We start from the raw sequence: 21844 nt of genomic DNA, 5'->3' as shown, positions 1-21844 counted from the left end.
TCATTAATTTAAAAGCTCTGAAAACAAATAGACAAGCCATAGGCTGGGAGAAAACATTTGTATGACATCTATCATTGCTGAGCCGGGCGCGGTGGCTCACGACTGTAATCCCAGCACTTTGGGAGTGGGAGGCAGGTGGATAGCCTGGAGTCAGGAATTCGAGACCAGCCTAGCCAACATAGTGAAACCCTGTCTCAACTAAAAATACAAAAAATTAGTTGGGCATAGTGGCAGGTACCTATAATCCCAGCTACCAGGGAAGCTGAGGCAGGAGAATCACATGAATCCCAGAGGCAGAGATTGTAGTGAGCTGAGATGGTAGCATTGCATGCAATGCAGCCTGGACAACAGCAGTGAAACTCCGGCTCAAAAAAAAAAAAAAAAAAAGGAAAGGAAATATATATCATTGCTTATGCAAGGTACATGACACATTGATAAGGGCTCAGTTTGCAGCAATAAATTCAGATGACTAGATAAGTTCTATGCATTTAGTCAACCTATTCCACTTGCTATGATTTTCTAGGAGTAAGGAGTAGTCAGAAACGATGAAAAGTGGTGAGAGGTCATAGGCAATAGTCCAGAATGTCAGCATTGCTACCTTTCCAGGCTTGTACTACTACTACAACTATGGCTCATCTTTTTCTACTGACAGAAGAAATAATTACATAACATCTGTTATTCAAGTGCACAGAATCTGGTGTCTGTGTACTCTATTTTCCTTAAGATTGATAATTATACCTTATGCAAAAAAATTAAAACCGCCGGAAGAAACACATATAGATATGTATTGTGTGTTTACTACTGGGCAGTGGGTAGGATTCAACAGTAAAAAGACATTGACCTCCATAAGTTTATACTCCTTTAGGAAATAAGACAACAGAGGATATTTAATATATATTTATAATAATCTCATCAAGATCACTAGGAGAAAAAATGGAACTAGCATCATTTCTGGCATCATGTAATAATGGAGGAATTTATCTCCCACACCCTGAGGATCTCAAAACTAATTAAGCTTGTATTTTGTTCTTCATTCTTAAAGAGGAGGGAGGAAAGGACTATGTTATTGGCATATTTTGAGCTTCAAATGGTAACAACATAACATCACAAAATGTTTTCCCATGAACTTTGAAGTGCATTATGTCTTGAGTATGGCTCCTCGGCAAATGTTCTTAAACAGCTAGGAAAAAAACTCCTTTATAACAACATCATAATAATTTATAAGTTCAGATACAGAATAAGAAAAAAATAATTGACTTTGTTTAGGAAATAATAAATTCTATTTGCTACCTTAACAAAGTGCTTCTCATATTTCCTATATGATGCGAATTCTAATCAAAAGGAGGTACGATCTTATAAATCTGTTTCCAGAATGCTATGCATATGAATAAAGCCTTTGCAACTAGCTTTAAATTCAGAATGCAAACTGATATATCTCATTAAATAATCAAACACACACCTAAAAATATTTTCAACAAGTCATGTTCATATTTATAGAAGGGAGGGTATACAGAAACTTAATGAAGTATTCAGATGATTTAAAACATTTTGGGAAGGCAATTCATATGTAGATCCTCCTCTACCTCAAAAATCTTCAGAAGTAAGTCACAACTCAGTACTTTTAAATAAATGATATGCCAGGGTTCAGTCCCTTTCCTTCTGGCATGCTGTTGGGATACTGACTGTTAACCCTATAAATAGTTGAAAAGGGAGGAAGAAAGCAGAAGCAGGAATTAGCTATTTTTGAAAGTAGTGGGGTGTGGAGCATCATAGTAGCACAAATTCTATGCACATCCTCTCTGGATCCTTCCTTCACTCAGCACATATGTATAGTGTAGCCATTAGTTTTTTCTTTTTCTTTTTTTTTTTCTTTTAAGAGATAGAGTTTTGCTCTGTCACCCAGGCTGAAGTGCAGTGGCACGATCTCGGCTCACTGCAACCTCCACCTCCTGAGTTCAAGCAATTATCCTGCCTCAGCCTCCCGAGCAGCTGGGACTACATGCACACACCACCATACCCGGCTAATTTTTTGTATTTTTGTAGAGATAGGGTTTCACCATGTTACCCAGGCTGGTCTTGAACTCCTGAGCTCAGGCAATCCACCCACCTCGGCCTCCCAAAGTGCTAGGTTTACAGGCGTGAGCTACCATGCCCGGCCTAATTTTTTCTTTTAACTGGTAGTGTACACCAATATAAGTTAACAAGTAATACTTTCATTGTATTTTATTCAGGTCTTTGTAATGAGATTAAAAGGAGGTGATCTAAAATCAGGAGAAGCAAGGCAAAAGTTGTTTGATTCCTCTATCACTTTCCCTACTCCATGATCTTCAATGTCTGTCCCACACTAACCTTTGCAGAATTTTGGAGTCTGTTTTCCAAGAAAGTGTAAAGCAAATGGTCTCTGGAATGGGGTCACAAAAGGCACTTGATGGTAGGTATATGGTACAAAAAATGGAAGGGGTTGGGCACAATGGCTCACGCCTGTAATCCCAATTTTTTGGGAGGCCAAGGTGGGAGGATCACTTGAACCCAGGAGTTCAAGACCACCCTGGGCAACATACCCTACCTTTACAAAAAGTAAAAAAATCAGTCACGTATGGTGGTATGTGCCTATAGTCCCAGCTACCTGGGAAGCTGACTTGGGAGTATTGCTTGAGCTCAGGAGGTTGAGGTTGCAGTGCTATTTTTTTGTTTTTTGAGTCAAAGGAAGACTCTGTCTCAAAAAAATAAAAATAAAATGAAAAATAAAATAAGGGCAGATGCAGAGGCTCGTGCCTGTAATTCCAGCACTTAGGGAGGGTGAGGCAGGTGCATCACTGAAGGTCAGGAGTTTGAGACCAGCCTGGCCAACATGGTGAAACCCTGTCTCTACTTAAACTACAAAAATTAGCCAGGCATGGTGGCAGGTACTTGTAATCCCAGCTACTCAGGAGGCTGAGGCAGGGAGAACTGCTTTAACCCGAGAGGCAGAGGTTGCAGTGAGCTGAGATGGCACCACTGCACTCCAGCCTGGGTGACAGAGCGAGACTCCATCTCAAAAAAAAAAAAAAAAAAAAGAAAAATGGAAGGGAATTAAGTGAAAATATGCATAATTAATGCTGAATGCAGCAGCCTCTTTACTCAGTTTTCCTCATCCCTTACCATGCAAACACAGTGGGAAGACTGTACCCCTGAGACCATGATACTGATATGAGAATGTTCATCAACAATGAAGCCAAGAAGCTCACCCAAAGGCAACCTGCCTATGCATTTAAAGCTTCTAACTGGCTATTCAGTCCCTTACTTTTAATCCTCAGCAGACAGCTAATTATTACTTGACATCAGAGAAAAACTCAAACATAAAAGAAACCAAATAAATGTTTAAAAACAATGTTAGGAAAAAAGAGACTATGCAAAGCAAGGAAAATCTGTGGAAAGAATGAAAGGATATTATAAAAAGAAACATTCAGAGATTTAAAAAAGACCTCCTGGAGATTAAAAACTAATAGTAGAAAAGAAAAATTTAATATGAGTAGAAGGTAAAGTTGAATAAATCTTGTAGGAAATAGATCTAAAGGAAAAAGAAATGAAAATTAGAGAATTATTCCAGGAGGTTGAACATCAAGAAGCTACTGGCAACCACGACAGAGGAAGACATGAAGGTTTAGGAAACAAAGGAGCTAACACAGGAAAGAAGCAGGGTTGCCAGGAAAATGGAGACTGGATAACCCAGGATGACAGTTTCATGACACCTCTACAGACTGCAAGGTCACCTGTACAGACTGGAGCAATGCGACTCAAGAGACATATTGAGGTTGTAATCACCAAGATCTCTGCTGCCATTTATCCTTTTTAAAGCTAAGAACAAAGTACCCAGGTGAGCCTGGCCCTCAGTCTGTCTTGATTAAATGCTTATGGATTTCTTCTTTGAACATACTTGGTTGCCTAATGAGCTCCAGACACTCATTTCACCCCACAGAAGTTTCTTTAACCCAGCGGTCCCCAACCTTTTTGGCACCAGGGACCGGGTTAATGGAAGACAATTTTTCTACAGACGGGATTCGGGGTGGTTTGGGATGAAACTGTTCTACCTAATTGCTGATCTCACAGGAGGTGGAGCTCAGACTGTAATGCTCACTGGCCCACTGCTCACCTCCTACAGCCCGGGAGTAGCAGTGAGGGCTACTCCTGCTTAGGAGAAACCACAGAGCTACTCACTCCCTCTGACCATATTTCTGTAAAATGTCCAAGATCTAACCTTGCCCAATACAGTTTTCAGGATTAAGTCTTAATTTAACTCATGACTTCCATAGAAGGAACTCTAAGAACCTCAGGAAAATGAAGCAAGTATAATCCACTGATCTCTGGGGATCCCTGAGATCCTTTCAGGAGTCCAAAGAAGTAAAACTAAATACATAAGAATGCAAAAAAATTATTTCCCTTTTCCACTGTGTTGACACTTGCACTGACAGTGCAAAAGCAATGGTGAGCAAAACTGTTAGTACCTTAAGACAAATCAAGGCAGCAGCACCAAACTGTAGCAGAAATCATTGTATTCTTCACAACTGCACAGTTACAGTTAAAAATAAATTCAAATTTAAGAATATCCTTGATAAAGTAATAAAAATATTAGTTTTAATAAATATCATCCCTTTAGTACATATCTTTTTATTACTGTGTATGATGAAACAGAAGTTATGTATAAAGCACATTTGTATACTAAGTATGATGGTTAACTCCAGGAAAGGCATTTGTGTGATTGAGTTGCAAACTGAACTAGACAGTTTTCTTCATGGAATACTATTTTTACTTGAAAGACTGAAAAACAAATTATGTTAATCAAGGTTAGCTATTTGACAGGCATTTTCTCAAAAGTAAGCCCGTCACTAATAAAGAAAATTGACAGTATTTGTTGCCAGTGATAGAATTCAAGCTTGCAAGTGAAATTAAAATTTTGGAAAACTTATATCCAGAGTGAACCTGACAGCTTCCCAACATTTAACATTTTTTTAATGAGACCAATAGTGATATTAACAAACATGATATTTAAATATTATATAATGAAATGTGTAAGCATCTGTCCATGTAGAAAAGGTCCTAGAGACCTTAGGTCTATCCCTCTGGTACTTTATTCTTAAAAATCTCTCACTACGGCTGGGCACAGTGGCTCATGCCTGTAATCCCAGTACTTTAGGAGGCTGAGGCAGGCGGATCAAGAGATTGAGACCATTCTGGCCAACATGGTGAAACCCCGTCTCTACTAAAATACAAAAATTAGCTGGGTGTGGTGGTGAGCGCCTGTAGTATCAGCTACTTGGGAGGCTGAGGCAGGAGAATTGCTTGAACCCGGGAGGCGGAGGTTGCAGTGAGCCAAGATCATGCCACTGCACTCCAGCCTGGTGCCTGGCGACAGAGTGAGACTGTCTCAAAAAAAAAAATAAATAAATAAATAAAAAATTCCCTCACTACTCTTATTTCTAGAATATCACAAATAATTATTTTTCTTTCTTTCCTTTTTTTTTTTTAGGGGCAGTTTCTGTAAATTGTTTTATTTTTTATTTTATTTTTTGCTTCAATAGGTTTTTGAGGAATGGGTAGTGTTTGGTTACATGCCTAAGTTCTTTATTGGTGATTTCTGAGATTCTGGTGCACCCATCACCCAAGGAGTATATACTGTACCCAATGTGTATTCTCTCTCTCTCTTTTTCAATATTTCTACATAATTGTTAGCTAACTTGATTACAACAAAATTCTTACTCCACCAAAAGAAACAAACTCATTTTACATCCTCAATTCTTTTGTCAAATGACACCGAATACACTAAATTCTTATCATATGTATATGTGTGTAAATGTATAGTAAACAACTAAAAAAAAAATCAGTATAACATTTGGAAGGAAAAATGGAGACAGAGGAAACTGGTTGTTAACTATAACTATGAATCATTTCTATTTTTCTCTAAAATTCATATTATGATTGAATGAATGTTAATTTACAAATTCCAAGATTTAAATAAGTATTTAGAAAAAAATAACCTCAGGCTGGATGTGGTAGCTCATGCCTGTAATCTGAGCACTTTGGGAGGCTGAGGCAGGAGGATCACCTGGGGTCAGAAGTTCAAGACCAGCCTGGAAGATTTGGCGAAACCTTGTTTCTACTAAAAATACAAAAATTAGCTGGGCATGGTGACAGGTGCCTGTAATCTCAGCTACTCGGGAGGCTGAGGCAGGAGAATCACTTGAACTCGGGAGGTGGAGGTTGCAGTGAGCCGAGATTGCGCCACTGCACTCCAGTCTGGGCGACAAGAGTGAAGAAAGAAAGAAAGAAAAGAAAAAGAAAAAAAATAATTTCACTGGCACAGAACCCAAATTTCTACCTATCTTAGTAAACAAATCAAAAGCACATTTCACTTTATGCCTCAATTGACTACTGGTCAACCATAACTTCTACAGCAACCCTCAGTTTGATATTATCTAGTAAATTTAAGTTACATTTAAGGTTAATTTCAGTTGAATTTAATTGTTTAATAATAAACCTGATTGATAGGATTATATATATATATATATATATTTTTTTTTTTTTTTTTTGAGATGGAGTCTTGCTCTGTTGCCAGGCTGGAGTGCAGTGGCGCAGTCTCGGCTCACTGTAACCTCCACCTCCTGGGTTCAAGCAATTCTTCAGCCTAAGCCTCCCGAGTAGCTGGGACCACAGGCGTGTGCCACCATGCCCAGCTAATTTTTTGTATTTTTAGTAGAGACGGGGTTTCACCACGGCCAGGATGGTCTCGATCTCTTGACCTCGTGATCCGCCTGCCTTGGCCTCCCAAAGTGCTAGGATTACAGGTGTGAGCCACCGCGCCCGGCCTGATAAGATTATATTAAAATTTAGATTATGTTTACTTAAGTGAAGCAAGGAGGTCAGTCAGAATGAAAACTTAGGTTTCCAGTAAAAACCTATGGAGTCGTCATACATTATTCTAGTTTATCATGTGGTCACGTTCTTTAGAATTTGTCACCAGGCTACTACTATAAACTCAATTTACCAAATTCTTCAAGAATTAACTTGGTAATGAAGATACAAAATTTATGAATAAAGTACAGACTGCCCTTTTGTGTTCAAACTAAGGAAGGATCTAATTGATGAACTAGGTGTAATCCTCAAAACTCCTCTTCATGGGGAAACAAAAGCCAAGGTCCTAAAGAAATTATCTAAGGTCATTAAAAGCAGAAAAATCCTGATCTTACAAGGAAATAAAGAACAGTCTTCTCAAAGCAAGACAAAAGCTCTTAATCCGAGCCAGATGATTGCTAGTACCAGTAGCCCAAAGAGCCTAACCTCAGTTTGTATTATATAGCAATATTTTTACTATACTTCCTCAGGCTGCATTGACATATAAAGGGATTCAGACTTCTTTCTGTGTGATGAAGGATTAGAAAATGCTTAAATCGAATGGTTCCTCCAGCATGCTGAAATCAAAGAAGTAAAACTGCCTCTGATTCCTTTTTTTTCTTTTTTGCTGATGTGTATTTTAAAAGGAAAAGTACTTACTAATTAGTCTTCCTAGTCAATGTTATAGTTTCAAAAAATCTGATATCTTAGACATATCCCTCACTTTGAAATGAGCATCAGTAAAAAATAGGGCCAGGAGTGGTGAAGTATGCCTGTAGTCCTAGCTATGTGGGAGGCTAAAGCAGGAAGATTGCTTGAGCCCAGGAGTTCAAGGATGCAGCATGCTATAATTGTGTCTGTGAATAGCCATTGAACTCCAGCCTGGGTGACATAGTGACACCCAGTCTTAAAAAAAAAGGGGGGGTTCAACACACAGTAAATGACTTTATCGCCAAAAAGGTAGATATTAAACCTTTTTATATCTAGACTTATATTCCCTTACTCATGTTGCTAGATGAAATATAGGCAATGAAAAACTTATCTAGAAATACTAGGCTGGGTGCAGTGGCTCATGCCTGTAATTCCAACACTTTGGGAGACCAAGGCAGGTGGATCCCTTGAGCCTAGGAACTCCAGACCAGCCTGCTCAACAAGGCAAAGTCCTCTTTACCAAAAAAAAAAAAAAAAAATCAGTCGGGCATATGGGCACACACCTGTAGTCCCTGCTACTCAAGAGGCTCAGTTGATAGGACTGCCTGAGCCCAGGAGGTCAAGGCTGCAGTGAGCTGTGATTGTGTCACTACACTCCAGCCTGGGTGACACAGTGAGACACTATCTCAAAAAAAAAAAAAAAAAAAAAAATATATATATATATATATATATGTACACACACACACACACATTACACATACATATATATATTACACATGCCTGCTATTATGATTACTTCCATGTTATCCCTTTTTTGTCTTTTTGAGATGGAGTCTCTCTGTGTCACTGAGGCTGGAGTGCAGTGGCATGATCCTGGCTCAGTGCAACCTCCGCCTTCCGGGTTTAAGTGATTCTCCTGCCTCAGCCTCCCGAGTAGCTGGGATTACAGGTGCCTCCCAACACGCCCAGCTAATTTTTGTATTTTTCGTAGAGACAGGGTTTCACCATGTCGGCCAGGCTGGTCTCGAATTCTTGACCTCAAGTGATCCGCCCGTTGGCCTCCCAAAGCGCTGGGATTACAGGTGTGAGCCACCGCACCTGAGCACTTCCATGTTATCTTTCATTGGCCAAGTACTAATGAAGCACTACAAAGAACACTTGTTTCTGAAATATTAGCAGAACTACATTTCCCACCAAAGAGAAGTATACGTAAGTTACTGAGTGATTTATTTTTCTTTTTTTGAGACAGAGTCTTGCTCTGTTGCCCAGGCTGGAGTGCAGGGTGCAATCTCAGCTCACTGCAACTTCTACTTCCGGAGTTCAAGCATTTTTCATGCCTTAGCCTCCGGAGTAACTGGGATTACAGGTGTGTGCCACCACGCCCAGCTAAATTTTTCTATTTTTAGTAGAGATGGGGTTTTGTCATGTTGGCCAGGCTGGTCTCGAACTCCTCGCCTCAAGTGATCCACCTGCCTCAGCTCCCAAAGTGCTCGGATTACAGGCTTGAGCCACTGTGCCAGCCAAGATAAAGAAATTTAAATTTCTCATTTTAACTTGTCAGATGATTCTTGAGTTTTCTCTTTTTTTCTTTCTTTTTTTTACTGGTAATTTTAAGATTCTTGATTATTCTTCATTAAAAATGTTATTTGTGCAATATATAATGAATTTATCAATGTCATTTTTAAACAAATTAATATTTTTAAAGTTTCTGAGGTTTAATTTATAATGCAGTAAATATCAATAGATGTCATATAAACGAAAGGCCATTGGCACTCTAACTATCATTAAGTATGCAACTGGATCCTTATAGAAGCAAAAAGTTTGAGACTCATTATTCTAGAGAGTAGCATACTGAACATGAAAAAAAAAACCAATTTACTCTCAACGCTTTAATGGAGGTGAGGAAAGAACAGAAATGTCATTTACTAAGGAAAATGCAGGTGATACTCACCAAATGGATCTTCCATGCCACTATTAACCAGTTTAGGGTGGTGAGATATTGTTTCTAAAAAGAGAAAAAGGTAAATGATACACTTAATACATGTAGTCCATCACCTTTTATACTTAAAAAAAAAATCCTAATTCAGTAACATTGATTACAGTTTAAAAGTGGAACATTATGGAAATGTACAACTTATTAAATGACAGATTTTTTTTTTTTGATACAGGATCTCCCTTTGTTGCCCTGACTGGATTTTAACTCTTGGGTTCAAGTGATCCTCCCATGTCAGCCTCTGAGGATTACAAGTGCCTGCCACTGCACTGGGCTGGGAGTTATTTTAAGGGAATTGAGATACAGATGCCAATACTAAACCATCATAAAACTTTAAATATTTTTAAACTAATTTTTGTCTTAAAATAAATTATTCTCAGTTTCCTCAAATAAGTTCCCTTTCCAATCCTCATTTTGAATTTACTAGAGTGTAAGAAAAAAGGTAAGTTTTTTTGTAAGAAAAATAGAACACCTGAGAAAGGGCATGAAGAACATCTTTGAAGAAGGGAATTGGTTTTTGCCTAAGGAAAATGGAAGTTATTTTAGACACAGGAAAATGGTTCAGTAAGCTGTAAGTTTATCCACTTAAGTATAAAAATAAAACAAAAAATATTTCAAAAGAAAGTTGAGTAAGTATAATACACAACCTCCTGCACTCCTAATCAAGACAAGTGTCAAATCTGCCCTATCCAGCTTCCTACTCCTCTCATGGTTTTTATCCTAACGTCATTCCCTAACAGTCTAAATACTAAACTCCAATTCAGAGCCTGCTTTTATAGATCACAACATACTGGCAGTTGGTGCCAGGAATGACTAGAGAAACTTGGGAGCAAGATGTGGTTACAGAGTTGAATCACTAGCATACTAGAGAGCAATGAGGATCCTACTGCTGGTGGTAGGTGTAACATGGATAATTTCTGGCATAAGGTCCTGGTCCAGTTCTTAAACTTCCATGCTATCTATCTAGTTGATTAGATGTGTCAGGTACTTGAAGAGTGCTATGGTTTGAATGTCCCTCCAAAACTCACGTTGAATTTTTTTTTTCCAGACAGGGTCTCACTCTGTTACCCAGGCTGGAGCACAGTGGCACAATCATGGCTCCCTGCAGTCTCAACCTCCTGGAGTCAAGTGATCCTCCAACCTCAATCTCTTGAGAAGCTGGAACTACAGGTGCATGAAACCACAGCCGGCTAATTTAAAAAAATTTGTCGTAGGGATGGTATCTCACTATGTTGCCCAGCTGGTCTTGAATTCCTGAGCTCAAGCAATCCTCCTGCCTTGGCCTCCCAATGTGCTGGGATTACAGGTGTGAGCCATCATGCCCAGTCTTGTGCCGAAATTGAATTGCCATGGTGATGGTATTAAGAGATGGGACTGCTGAGGCAGGAGGATTGTTTGAGCCCAGGAGTTTGAGACCAGCCTGGGCAACATAACAAGATTCCATCCCTACAAAAACTTTTTTAAAGAAGCCAGGAGTGGTGGCACATGCCTGTAGTTCTAGCTGCTTGGGAGCCTGAGGCAGGAGAATCTCTTGAGCCCAGAAGTTTGAGGCCACAGTGAGCCATGATTGTACTACTGCACTCCAGCCTGGGTGACAGACCAAATCCCTGGGGGGCAGTGGGGGAGAGGGAGATGGGACTATTAACAAGTGATTAGGCTCTACCCTCATGAGTGGATTAAATTATCAGGACAGTGGGCCTGTTATAAAAGCAAGTTCAGCATCCCCTTGTTCTCTTGAGCTCTCTTGCCCTTCTGCCATTGGTTGACACTGCAAGAAGGCCCTTGCCACATGGAGGACCCATAGACCTTAGACTTCTTAGCCTTTAAAACTGTAAGAAATACATTTATTTTCTTTATAAATTACCCAGTCTATAGTATTGTTATAGTAACACAAAATGGACTAAGACAAATAGTAAGGAGAGAACTATAATGACAATGGGGTTGAATGGCTATTGCTAAATTCAATTGGTGCCCTAGAAAAAGAGAGAGACTAACAGCCAATGGTGAATGTCACAGGGCCTCATTGGTAACTTATAAGGAGGCTCTTTCCTCTTGCAGCAAGAGGACAAAACAGTTGAAGACTAGGCCCAGGAGGTAATCATCATAGTAGCTCAACTCCAAAGAAAGTTGATGCAGCCAAGGGAGGTATATTATATCAATTTCAGGGCCTAATACATGGGATGAAGACATCTGAGTTGATGCCCCTCCAAAAATCTCAAATGCCCAGATACTGTTTAACCCCAAGACTGCAAAAGGAGCCCACTCACCCTTTAAGAACTAATGCCCTTCTCTTGCAGAATGATAATGCAGAGGCCTCCTCATCCTACTCCCCAAAAAACAATGCCCCCTCAGGATCAGCCACCATTGCCTCCTATCTAATGACCACTCCTCTTAGCAGGCCTTTAACTTGCAGTAAGTGGGTCACAGCACAAACCAGTACAGATGTGCTGGGCCTGGAAGGTCAGAAAGGAACTGTAACTGCAAGACCTATCCAGCATGTACTGGAAACATCCAGAGAAGTACACATGTGACCAAATTCTGAGGGTCCTTGAACAAATAAGCACTTGAACAGAATATAAGATCGAGAAGGGAGAGGTTATCAACCCTCTTTAGAGATAGAGGATTCAACACCCTGCCAAAAAACCCAGGATATGGTGTGAACTTACTACTGGGATGGTTTCTAGATGCTGGAAGTGTACAATGTCCCATGCTAAGTAAAGTTGCAGTATAAGACTGCAGTGGCAGACAGAGGAGGAAGGGATTAAAAGGCTTAGTGAAGTAGGCATGCTGACAATGATGCATTACATCTGGGCATAAAACCCATCAAATGATTACGTTCCTTGGACAGGATGGGAGGGTGCCATAAGGAATGTGCTGGTGAGGGGGTACTGGCATCATTAAGAAGTTCACTAGTTGTTTTCCTTCACAGGAAAGGTTGTTATAAAACTAAGCTCAGGCCAGGCTTGGTGGCTCACACCTGTAATCCCAGCATTTTGGGAGGCCAAAGCAGGCGGATCACATGAGGCCAAGAATTCAAGACCAGCCTGGCCATCATGGTGAAACCCTGTCTTTACCGAAAATACAAAAATTAACCAGGTGTGGTGGTGCACGACTGCAATCCCAGCTAGTTGGGTGGCCGAGGCATGAGAATCACTTGAACCTGGGAGGCAGAGGTTGCAGTGAGCCAAGATCATGCCACTGTCCTGTAGCCTGGGCAACAAAGTGAGACTATCTAAAAAAAAAAAAAAAATCTAGGCTCACTGATAGCAATACAATAGCCATCACAGGACCCTGAAAGGAGACCAAGTCATGGTACTTCAGGTGGATACAGTTACCATAAGGATCACCAAAATCAGACTGGCAATCAAAGAAACATGACTCACAGATTTATGGAGAGAGCTAATAGAACATGATGTCACTGGAGGCAAAACAGATGAGCAGCCTATAAGAGCACTACTCTATTTGTAACATCAAAATAAATGAAAGTTAAAAGATCAGGATTCTGAGGGCAGTCATGCCAATAAAAAAATCAAGATTCCATGTCCAGTTTCTATACTTCAGTCTACTTCATATCCTAAACCCATTGATTGAAGGAGGCCAGGTACTTAGGGGAAAGGAACCTGCAACACCAAAGTATAACAATTCCCTGACAAATCTGTGGGACTGAGAGACTTAAACATTATAAGTCTCAGGGATTCTGGTGCTTAGAATGTCTCTGCACCTGGAGTTTAACACTCTGCAGTCACCATCTTGAAATTCTTATATCTATAAATTCTGTAAGTCTGATGGGAAAATGAAGCATGTGTTTGGGGGCTGGTGCCTCAGCCCACATAAGGTCTGACTTCTGCTATCTCCCCAGGAAGGGCTCTTGGCCAACCACTGCACACCCTCTGGCCCCATTCCTTCCCTTTGTGGGTTAGCAGTGCCACAGTGCTTTGGTGGGCAATTCCAAAGGGACCTCTTGCCCACTCCCAATCCAGGTGTAGTGAGCATGCAAATTATGTAGTTGCTCTTCCTATGGCTATTTACTCAGGTAACTATAAACTAAGGAAAGGGGAACACTTTCATGTTTTGAGGACAGACAACTTGGCACTGATACTGGAGTCTGAAGTGTCATCATGGGCTTATAAGGATCATGAAATAAATGGGATCCTGGCCAAGATCCAGCTCATAGTGGATTTCCTAAGTTTGTGGACCCTCCTGGTGGTCATTCCCTGGTCACTGAATGTTAAATTGAAATAGACATTCTTAAAAAACAAAGAAAAAAAAAAAAAAGAAATAGACATTCTTGGGGCCGAGTGAGGTGGTTCATGCCTGTAATCCCAGCACTTTGGGAGGCCGAGGTGAATGGATCACCTGAGGTCAGGAGTTTGAGATCAGCCTGGGCAACATGGTGAATCCCTATCTCTACCAAAAATACAAAAATTAGCTGGACATGGTGGCCTGCACCTGTAGTCCCAGCTATTCAGGAAGCTCAGGTATGAGAATCGCTTGAACCTGGGAGGTGGAGGTTGCAGTGAGCCGAGACCATGCCACTGAGCTACAGCCTGGGCAACAGAGTAAGACTTGGTCTTAAAAAAAAAAAACAAAAAAAAAACCATCAAAAAAGTGATAAGGCAACCCACAGAATGGGAGGAAATTTTTGCAAATCATCTATCTGATAAGGAAACTATATCTAGAATATATAAAGAACACTAACTCAACAAAAAGATAACCCAACTTAAAAATGGGCAAAGGATGCATACAAACATTTCATAATAGAAGATGTACAGTCAATAGGCACATTAAAAGATCTTCAACATCTTTAGCCCTGTGGGAAATGCAAATCAATTTCATAAGGAGATAACACTTCACATCCATTATGATGGCTATAATAAATAAGATAGATAATAACAAGTGTTGAGAGCTAAACCAAAAACACATGGATACTAGGAGGGGAACAACAGACACTGGGGCCTGCTTGATGATGGAGGGTGAGAGGATCAGAAAAAATACCTATCAGGTACTATGGTTATTACTGGGGTGACTAAATTATCTGTACACCAAACCCCTGTGACACACAGTTTACCTATATAACAAACCTGGATGTATACTCCTGAACCTACAATAAAAGTTAAATAAATAAATAACGAGTATTAGGCAAGATGTAGAGAAACTGGAGCCTTAATACACTGCTGGTGAGAATGTAAAATGATGTAGCAGAGGAAGAGTAACAGTTCTCCAAACAGTAAAACATAGAGTTTACCATATGATCTACTCCTAGGTATATATCCAAGAGAAATAAAAACATACGTCCATACAAAACCTTGTACACAAACCCGGCGCAGTGGCTCATGCCTGTAATCCCAGCACTTTGGGAGGCCAAGGCGGGTAGATCACTTGAGGTCAGGAGTTCAAGACCAGCCTATCCAACATGGTGAAACCCCATCTCTACAAAAAATACAAAAATTGCTCAGGCGTGGTGGCACGCGCCTGTAATCCTACCTACTCAGGAGGCTGAGGCAGGAAAATCACTTGAACCCAGGAGGCAGAGGTTGCAGTGATCCAAGACGGCACCACTGTACTTCAGCCTGGGGACAGAGTAAGACTCAGTCTCAAAAACAAACAAATGAAAAACTTGTACACAAATGTTCACAGCAGCATTATTCATAATAGCTAAAAAGCGAAAACCAATGTTTATCCACTGATCACTGGATAAACAAAATGAATACAATGGAACATTCAGCAATAAAAAGAAATGAAGTATTGACACATGTTATAACATGGATAAATGTTTAAAACACACTAAATGAAAGAGGCTAATCACAAAGGGCCACACAGTGTATGATTCCACTTACATGAAATGTCCATAATAGGTAAGTCTATAGAGACAGAAAGTTGCAGTAGCCTATGTCAGGGGTGCATGGGGAGGAGATTAGAGAGTGACAGCTAAGGGGAACAGAGTTTTCTTGGGGGTAAAGTGTTCTAAAATTGGTTAGAGTGATGGTTGTACAACTTGCAAATATATTAAAAGCCATTGAGTTGTGTACTTTAAACTGTAAAGTAACTGTAAATTGCATAGAGTTTAAATTATATCTCAAAAATACTTTTTTTTTTAAAGTAGTAGATCTGAGCAACACCAGGGTATATACTGTGGTAGCATGCTGTTGTACTGGCTGGATCCCCCATTAAGGAATAATGGGACTGCTGCTGGCAGACAGCCTACAACTGTCAATCCCTTCAGGAATTGCCTCAGATATGAAGAGCTGACTCAAGAAGGAGCCCTGACTCCTTCTCAGGGCTCCACATCCAATCAAGACCAGGGTGTAACCCCAGCCGTTACAGCACACATAAGACAACTCTAATAGGTCATTTTAGCTCCAGAGCCCCTGTAGGGTCCACTAAGGCTCCTGTTGGATCTCTATTGCTGCTTGACTTCTCCCTCTGCCCAAATACTGATGCTCCTGTCCCCTTCCTTCCATGGGTGTTGATCCCAAGAGCACTTCCTAATAAACATTCTTCAGGCTGAACTATCAGAGTCTGCCTCAAAGAGAACCCAATCTAGGACAGTACCCCTTTAAGCATAGGACTTTGCTAACAGTTTGCCAGACATCTGATACTTTCCCATTATAATATTAAGCTATCTAAATCACAGATCACAATTTTCCAATACCACATGGTCCTCTGACATGTTCCAAGGGACTCTTATAAACCTCTAATTTCTCTATTAGATTACACTGAACTCTTCAAAACCCACAGTATTCATTTACTTTTTTTTATTAATGTTCTTATAATATCAATCCTAGGGGATGATCCTACGTTTGTGATGGAAAGTTTCCATTAACAAAATACCCCTGTTCTTACAGAATCACAAACAGAAGGATGTCTTGCTAGAAAAATCCTGTGTAGTTTTTGCAGAGGAGAAGCCTACTTTGTATCTCTACTAACTGGATGCCTGTGCAAGACAGAAATATTCCTATGGCCTCTGTAACCACCAGTAAACAGATGATGCTCAAACGTATACATATTTTCAATCCAGATCGCTCTCAGAAGCTCAAGGTAAAAGCCAAAGTCCTTTCAACAGCTTCTAATGCCCTAAGACAAAGGTCACATACTCCCATCATGTTCAAGTACTCTCCTCTTTCCTCACTAAACTCCAGGCAGATGAACCTCCTTGCTGCTCCTTCGATGTGCCAGGCATGCTGAGGCCCTCTGCACTGGAATATCCTTCCCCCCCATATTCATTTCTCAATTCTTTTAGGTCTTTGCTCAAATGTTACCTTCTCAGTTAAGCCTTCCTCATCACCCTACTTTAAACTGCAATCACCAAGACCACTTCACCCCGGCTTTATCTCTTTTTCCAGGTTTCTATTTCTCAAAGCACTTATTCTAATATACTACATATTTACTTTTTAATTTTATCATCTCTTCTCACTAAAATATAAGCTCTTTCAGGACAGGCATTTTGGCTGTTTTCATCCACTGCTGTATCTCCAACACTTAAAATAGGAGTTCCTATAAAATAGCAAGTGCTCAGTAACTATTTTTTCAATGCATGAGATCTAAATTCACATGTCCAACTCACTCGACATCTCCACTTAGGTATCTACAAACCTATGTTCAACATGCACAACTCATTATCTACCTTCTACTTAACCTTACTCCTTCCTCTTCCTGCAGCTTTCACCATCCACCTAACTGACCAAATGAGAAGTCTCAACCTATATTCCATGAGTGATTTCCAAAACATATCTTAGATCCTTGTCTTCATCTTCATTGCCTAAAGACACAATAGAATCCAAAATATTCTCACTTCCTCTGAACTGTTCCCCTCTAATCTATGTTTCACAGGCCCAGTAACTGTTAAGTGTTCACTAAACTGGGATCTATGAACCTCCCGGTCTTTGTTTTCCTATGTCAACTAAGGTAGTCTCTTTGGCAGAAATCTCCTCTTCCTGACCTCTATGTGTTGCAGAGCCCCAGGATATGGTCCTTAAATCTCTTCTACTTGCTATCTTTACACCTAGAATATAATGGGCATGTGGAAGAAATAGCTCTTTTATTGTGTTTTGTCCCATACACTGCAGGACATTTAGCAACCCTTACTTAGTAACCCTCACTCCAGCCCATTAAATGCCCACAACCTCCCCAGTAATTAGGATGTCCAAAATTAGCCTGCTAACTTTCTAAAACCCTCCTAGAGAAGCAGTAATCAACCCCTCCCCCTCGAAATGAACCCTGACTAGTCAGTTCATCCAGTCCTACAATTTTTTTTTTTGGGGGGGGACAGGGTCTCACTCTGTCACCCAGGCTGGAGTGCAGCAGCACAATCAAAGCTCGCTGCAGCTGTTAACTACTGAGCTCAACTGATCCTCCCACCTCAGCCCCCTGAGTAGCTAGGACTACAGGCACACACCACCCACTCTAATTTTTAAAATTTTTAATTTCATTTTTCTTGAGGTGAAGTTTTACTCTTGTTGCCCAGGTTGGAGTGCAATGGTGTGATCTTGGCTCACTGTAACCTCCGCCTCCCGGGTTCAAGCGATTCTCCTGCCTCAGCCCCCTGAGTAGCTGGGATTACAGGTGCCCACTACCATGCCCAGCTAATTTTTGTATTTTTACTAGAGACAGTGTTTCACTATGTTGGCCAGGCAGGTCTTGAATTCCTGACCTCAGGCAATCTGCCCGCCTCGGCCTTACAAAGTGCTGCGATTACAGGTGTGAGCCACTGTGCCCAGCCTAAATTTTAAAAAATTTTTGTGAGACAGGGTCTCAATATGTTGTCTAGGCTGGTCTCAAATTCCTGACCTCCCATCTTGACCTTCCAAAGTGTTGAGATTACATACATAGGCCAATATGCCCAGTCTAGTTCTACCATTTTTAATACCCACTATATACACTGATGATATAAACAAATTCTTATTTCCAGGCTGAACCTCTCCCCTGAACTTCATGAGACTGATATATCTACAACATACTCAATACTCTATTTGGAAATCTAGCAAGTTTCACAAACATACTGTTTTAAAGAACAAACTCTTGATTTCCTACTCCCAAATTGTTCCTCCCCCAGTATTCCCAAATCATGAGTAGGGCAATAGATGTAAAGCACTTTGAAAAACAGCTGGCATCTGCTTTAGCTGCTATTTTATATCATTACTTCAGTAAAACGGCTAAAGTTTAAGTTTTCTAGTTGCTGAACAAGGTATCATCCTTGACTCTTCTCTCCCTCACAGCTACAATTAAATCATTACCAAATCTTACTGCCTCCACTTCCAAAATATATCCATAATTTAACCACTTTTCACCCTAGTCCAAGTCATCATCATCTCTTGCTAGAATAGTATAATCATCCCCTAAACAACCTCCCTTCTACTCAGACTCCTATATTGTTATCCTCAGACTGGCCTGGGTGATCTTTTCAAAAAGTAAAGTAGGGTCAGATACAGTGGCTGATGGCTATAATCCCAGTGCTTTGGGATACTGAGGTGGGAGGATCACTTGAGGCGAAGAGTTCAAGACCAGCCTGGGCAACATAGTAAAATCCCTGTCTCTACAAAAAAAAAAAAAAAAAAAAATATTAAAAATTAGATGGGCACAGTGATAAGTGCCTGTAGTCCTAGCTACTCTGAGGTGGGAGGACAGCTTGAGCCCAGAAGTTCGAGGTTACAATGAGCTATGGTTGCACCATGGCACTACAGCATGGGCAACAAAGCAAGACCTTGTCACTATTTAAAACAAAACAAAACAAAAATGGGTGGGGTGGCTCACACCTGTAATCTCAGCACTTTGGGAGGCCAAGACGGGCAGATCAACTGAGGTCCAGAGTTCAAAACCAGCCTGGCCAACATGGTGAAACCCCGTCTACTACAAATACAAAACTTAGCCAGGCGTGGTGGCGGCTACCTGTAATCCCAGCTACTTGGGAGGCTGAGGTAGGAAAATGGCTTCAATCCAGGAGGTGGAGGTTGCAGTGAGCCAAGATCACCCCACTCTGTTGCACTTTACTCTGTTGCACTCCAGCCTGGGCAACAAAGAATCCAACTAAAAAAAAAAAGAATAAAAAAACTAAAAGAGGTCATATATCCCTATTGTAATCAAGTATCCCAACCTCAAAATGCATTTTAAAACTTTTTTTCCTTTCTTGCTTTTAGTCTTTGAAATATAACTTTGAAACTCTTTGTTTCCCTTTCCTACCAGGTACTTCCATGAACAATGCTCACTTATTTAATTATGTTCTTGCTTAGAAATTCCAGGGGCCAATTTTGAAACAAACCAGGCAGAGAGAGCCAGTAGCAGAATCCTCCCACCTAAGAGGAGTTATGAACAGTTGGCCAACCACTACTGGGCCAAAGGATGATGCAAACCAGAACTCCAGACAGGCAATTACTCAAGACAGCTATGGGAACAAGATTTGAAGGCCTACCACTCCTGCACCACTATCACGTATTTCCCACATCTTTGCCTTCTTAAAACCCTTTACTCAGGCTGGGTGCAGTGGCTGATGCCTGTAATCCCAACACTGTGGGAGGATGAGGTGGGTGATCACCTGAGGTCAGGAGTTCGAAACCAGACTGGCCAACATGGGGAAACCCCCGTCTCTACTAAAACTACAAAAATTAGCAGAGTGTGGTGGCACCCACCTGCAGTCCTAGCTACTTGGGAGGCTGAGGCAGGAGAATCACTTGAACCTGGGAGGTGGAGGTTACAGTGAGCTGAGATCACACCACTGCATTCCAGCCTGGGAGACAGAATGAGATGCCATCTCAAAAAAAAAAAAACTCTTCACTCAGCCCAAAAAGTTGGAATTGTCTTTTGAAGGCATGAGCCTGGCTATTCCCCAACTGCTAGCATTTGATTAATAAAACTGCTTTCCTTAAACCGCACCTGGCTTCTCTTTTCTTCGGCCTCTGAGTGGCAAGCAGCCAGACTTAAGCTGGCTACACTATTACATTTGAAATTAACTCTAGATTTCTCTTTCTTTTTTTTAAATTGAGATAGAGGCTTGCTCTGTCACCCAGGCTGGAGTGTAGTGGCACAATCTCAGCTCACTGCAACCTCTGACTCCTGGATTCAAGCAATTCTCCTGCCTCAGCCTCCCGAGCAGCTGGGATTACATACTGGCACGCGCCAAGACGCCTGGCTAATTTTTCTATTTTTAGAAGAGATGGGGTTTCACCATGTTGGCCAGACTGGTCGCAAACTCCTGACCTCAAGTGATTGGCCCACCTCAGCCTTCCAAAGTGCTGGGATTACAGGTGTGAGCCATCACACCAGGCAATTCCAGATTTCTTACCATGGCCTATAAGATCCTACATGTCCTGGTGCCTGTCTACTCCACTAACTTCACATTTCCTACTTCTCTTGCTCACTCTGTTACAGCCATATGGAGCATACTATTGTTTCTGTAATATAACAAGCACATTCTTTCCCTCAGGTTTGCAGTTGATGTTCAGTCAGCCTGGAACACTCTTTTCCCAGAAACTGCATGATTTGCTCCATTATTTCAAGTCACTCAAACGTGACTGCCTCAGAGGAGCCTTTCCTTGGCAACCCTGTCTAAAACAGCACATCCCTTTTCATCACATTCTATCCATTTACCCTGTTTTATTTTTATTTTTAACGTATCACTATCTGATGGTATACTATCTGTAGTTTATCTATAGATATGCTTACCTAATTTCTTATTGTGTCACTCCCAATCTAGAAAGTATCATTAGATACTTTTATCTGTTCTGCTCACCACTATATCCCTGCATTTGGAATTTTCATACACTAGGTATTAAAAAAATACTTACTGAATAAATAAATGAACACTAGCACCGAACAGTACTACATCATCCGAGACCAACGAGAAATTAAGAAGAATGGAATTAGGTAAGTATCCATGATATATTTGAACCATGAGAAAACAAAATAACCTCAAAGGAACAAGTTTCCCAGCATGTGAATATTGAAAAGTGGTAAAAGAAAGAAATCATCCCATATCACTTAATAGTAGAGACATACTAAACTCAAAAAGGAATTCTATACAGCAGAAATTTCATTTCAACACAAAATTATTCATCTTTTTTTTTTTTTTTGGGATGCAGTCTTGCGCTGTTGCCCAGGCTGGAGTGCAGTGGTGCAATCTTGACTCACTGCAACCTCCATCTCCCAGGTTCAAGTGATTCTCCTGCCTCAGCCTCCCAAGTAGCTGGGATTACAGGCACCCATCACCATGCCTGGCTAATTTTTGTATTTTTAGCAGAGACTGAGTTTTACCATGTTGGCCAGACTGGTGTTGAACTCCTGACCTCTGGTGATCCACCTGCCTTGGCCTCCCAAAGTTCTGGGATTACAGGCATGAGCCAC

The 21844-nt window shown here is 40.8% G+C and overlaps 1 protein-coding gene across 6 annotated transcripts in view; it reads right to left on the bottom strand.

Annotated features, from left to right (window-relative positions):
• PHACTR4 (phosphatase and actin regulator 4) overlaps nucleotides 1-21844 on the bottom strand; it is a 130183-nt gene that overhangs the window by 81527 nt on the left and 26812 nt on the right. For 3 of the 6 annotated variants that reach the window (XM_064363563.1, XM_064363560.1, XM_064363561.1), the window contains exon 2: nucleotides 9470-9523. Coding sequence is in view for 5 of the 6 variants with exons in the window: in XM_064363560.1 (XP_064219630.1) it covers nucleotides 9470-9485 (16 nt within the window). In the remaining variant the exon portion in view is untranslated. Of the gene's footprint in view, nucleotides 1-9469; nucleotides 9524-21844 lie in introns of those variants that run through there. The other 3 variants (XM_064363562.1, XM_064363564.1, XM_064363559.1) reach the window with 2 other exon arrangements.

This window comes from Aotus nancymaae, unplaced genomic scaffold (assembly GCF_030222135.1).
Source record: "Aotus nancymaae isolate 86718 unplaced genomic scaffold, 86718_ANA_hifiasm-v0.15.2.pri h1tg000053l, whole genome shotgun sequence".
Taxonomy (NCBI): Eukaryota; Metazoa; Chordata; class Mammalia; order Primates; family Aotidae; genus Aotus; species Aotus nancymaae.
This window is presented reverse-complemented; position numbering and strand designations above follow the sequence as displayed.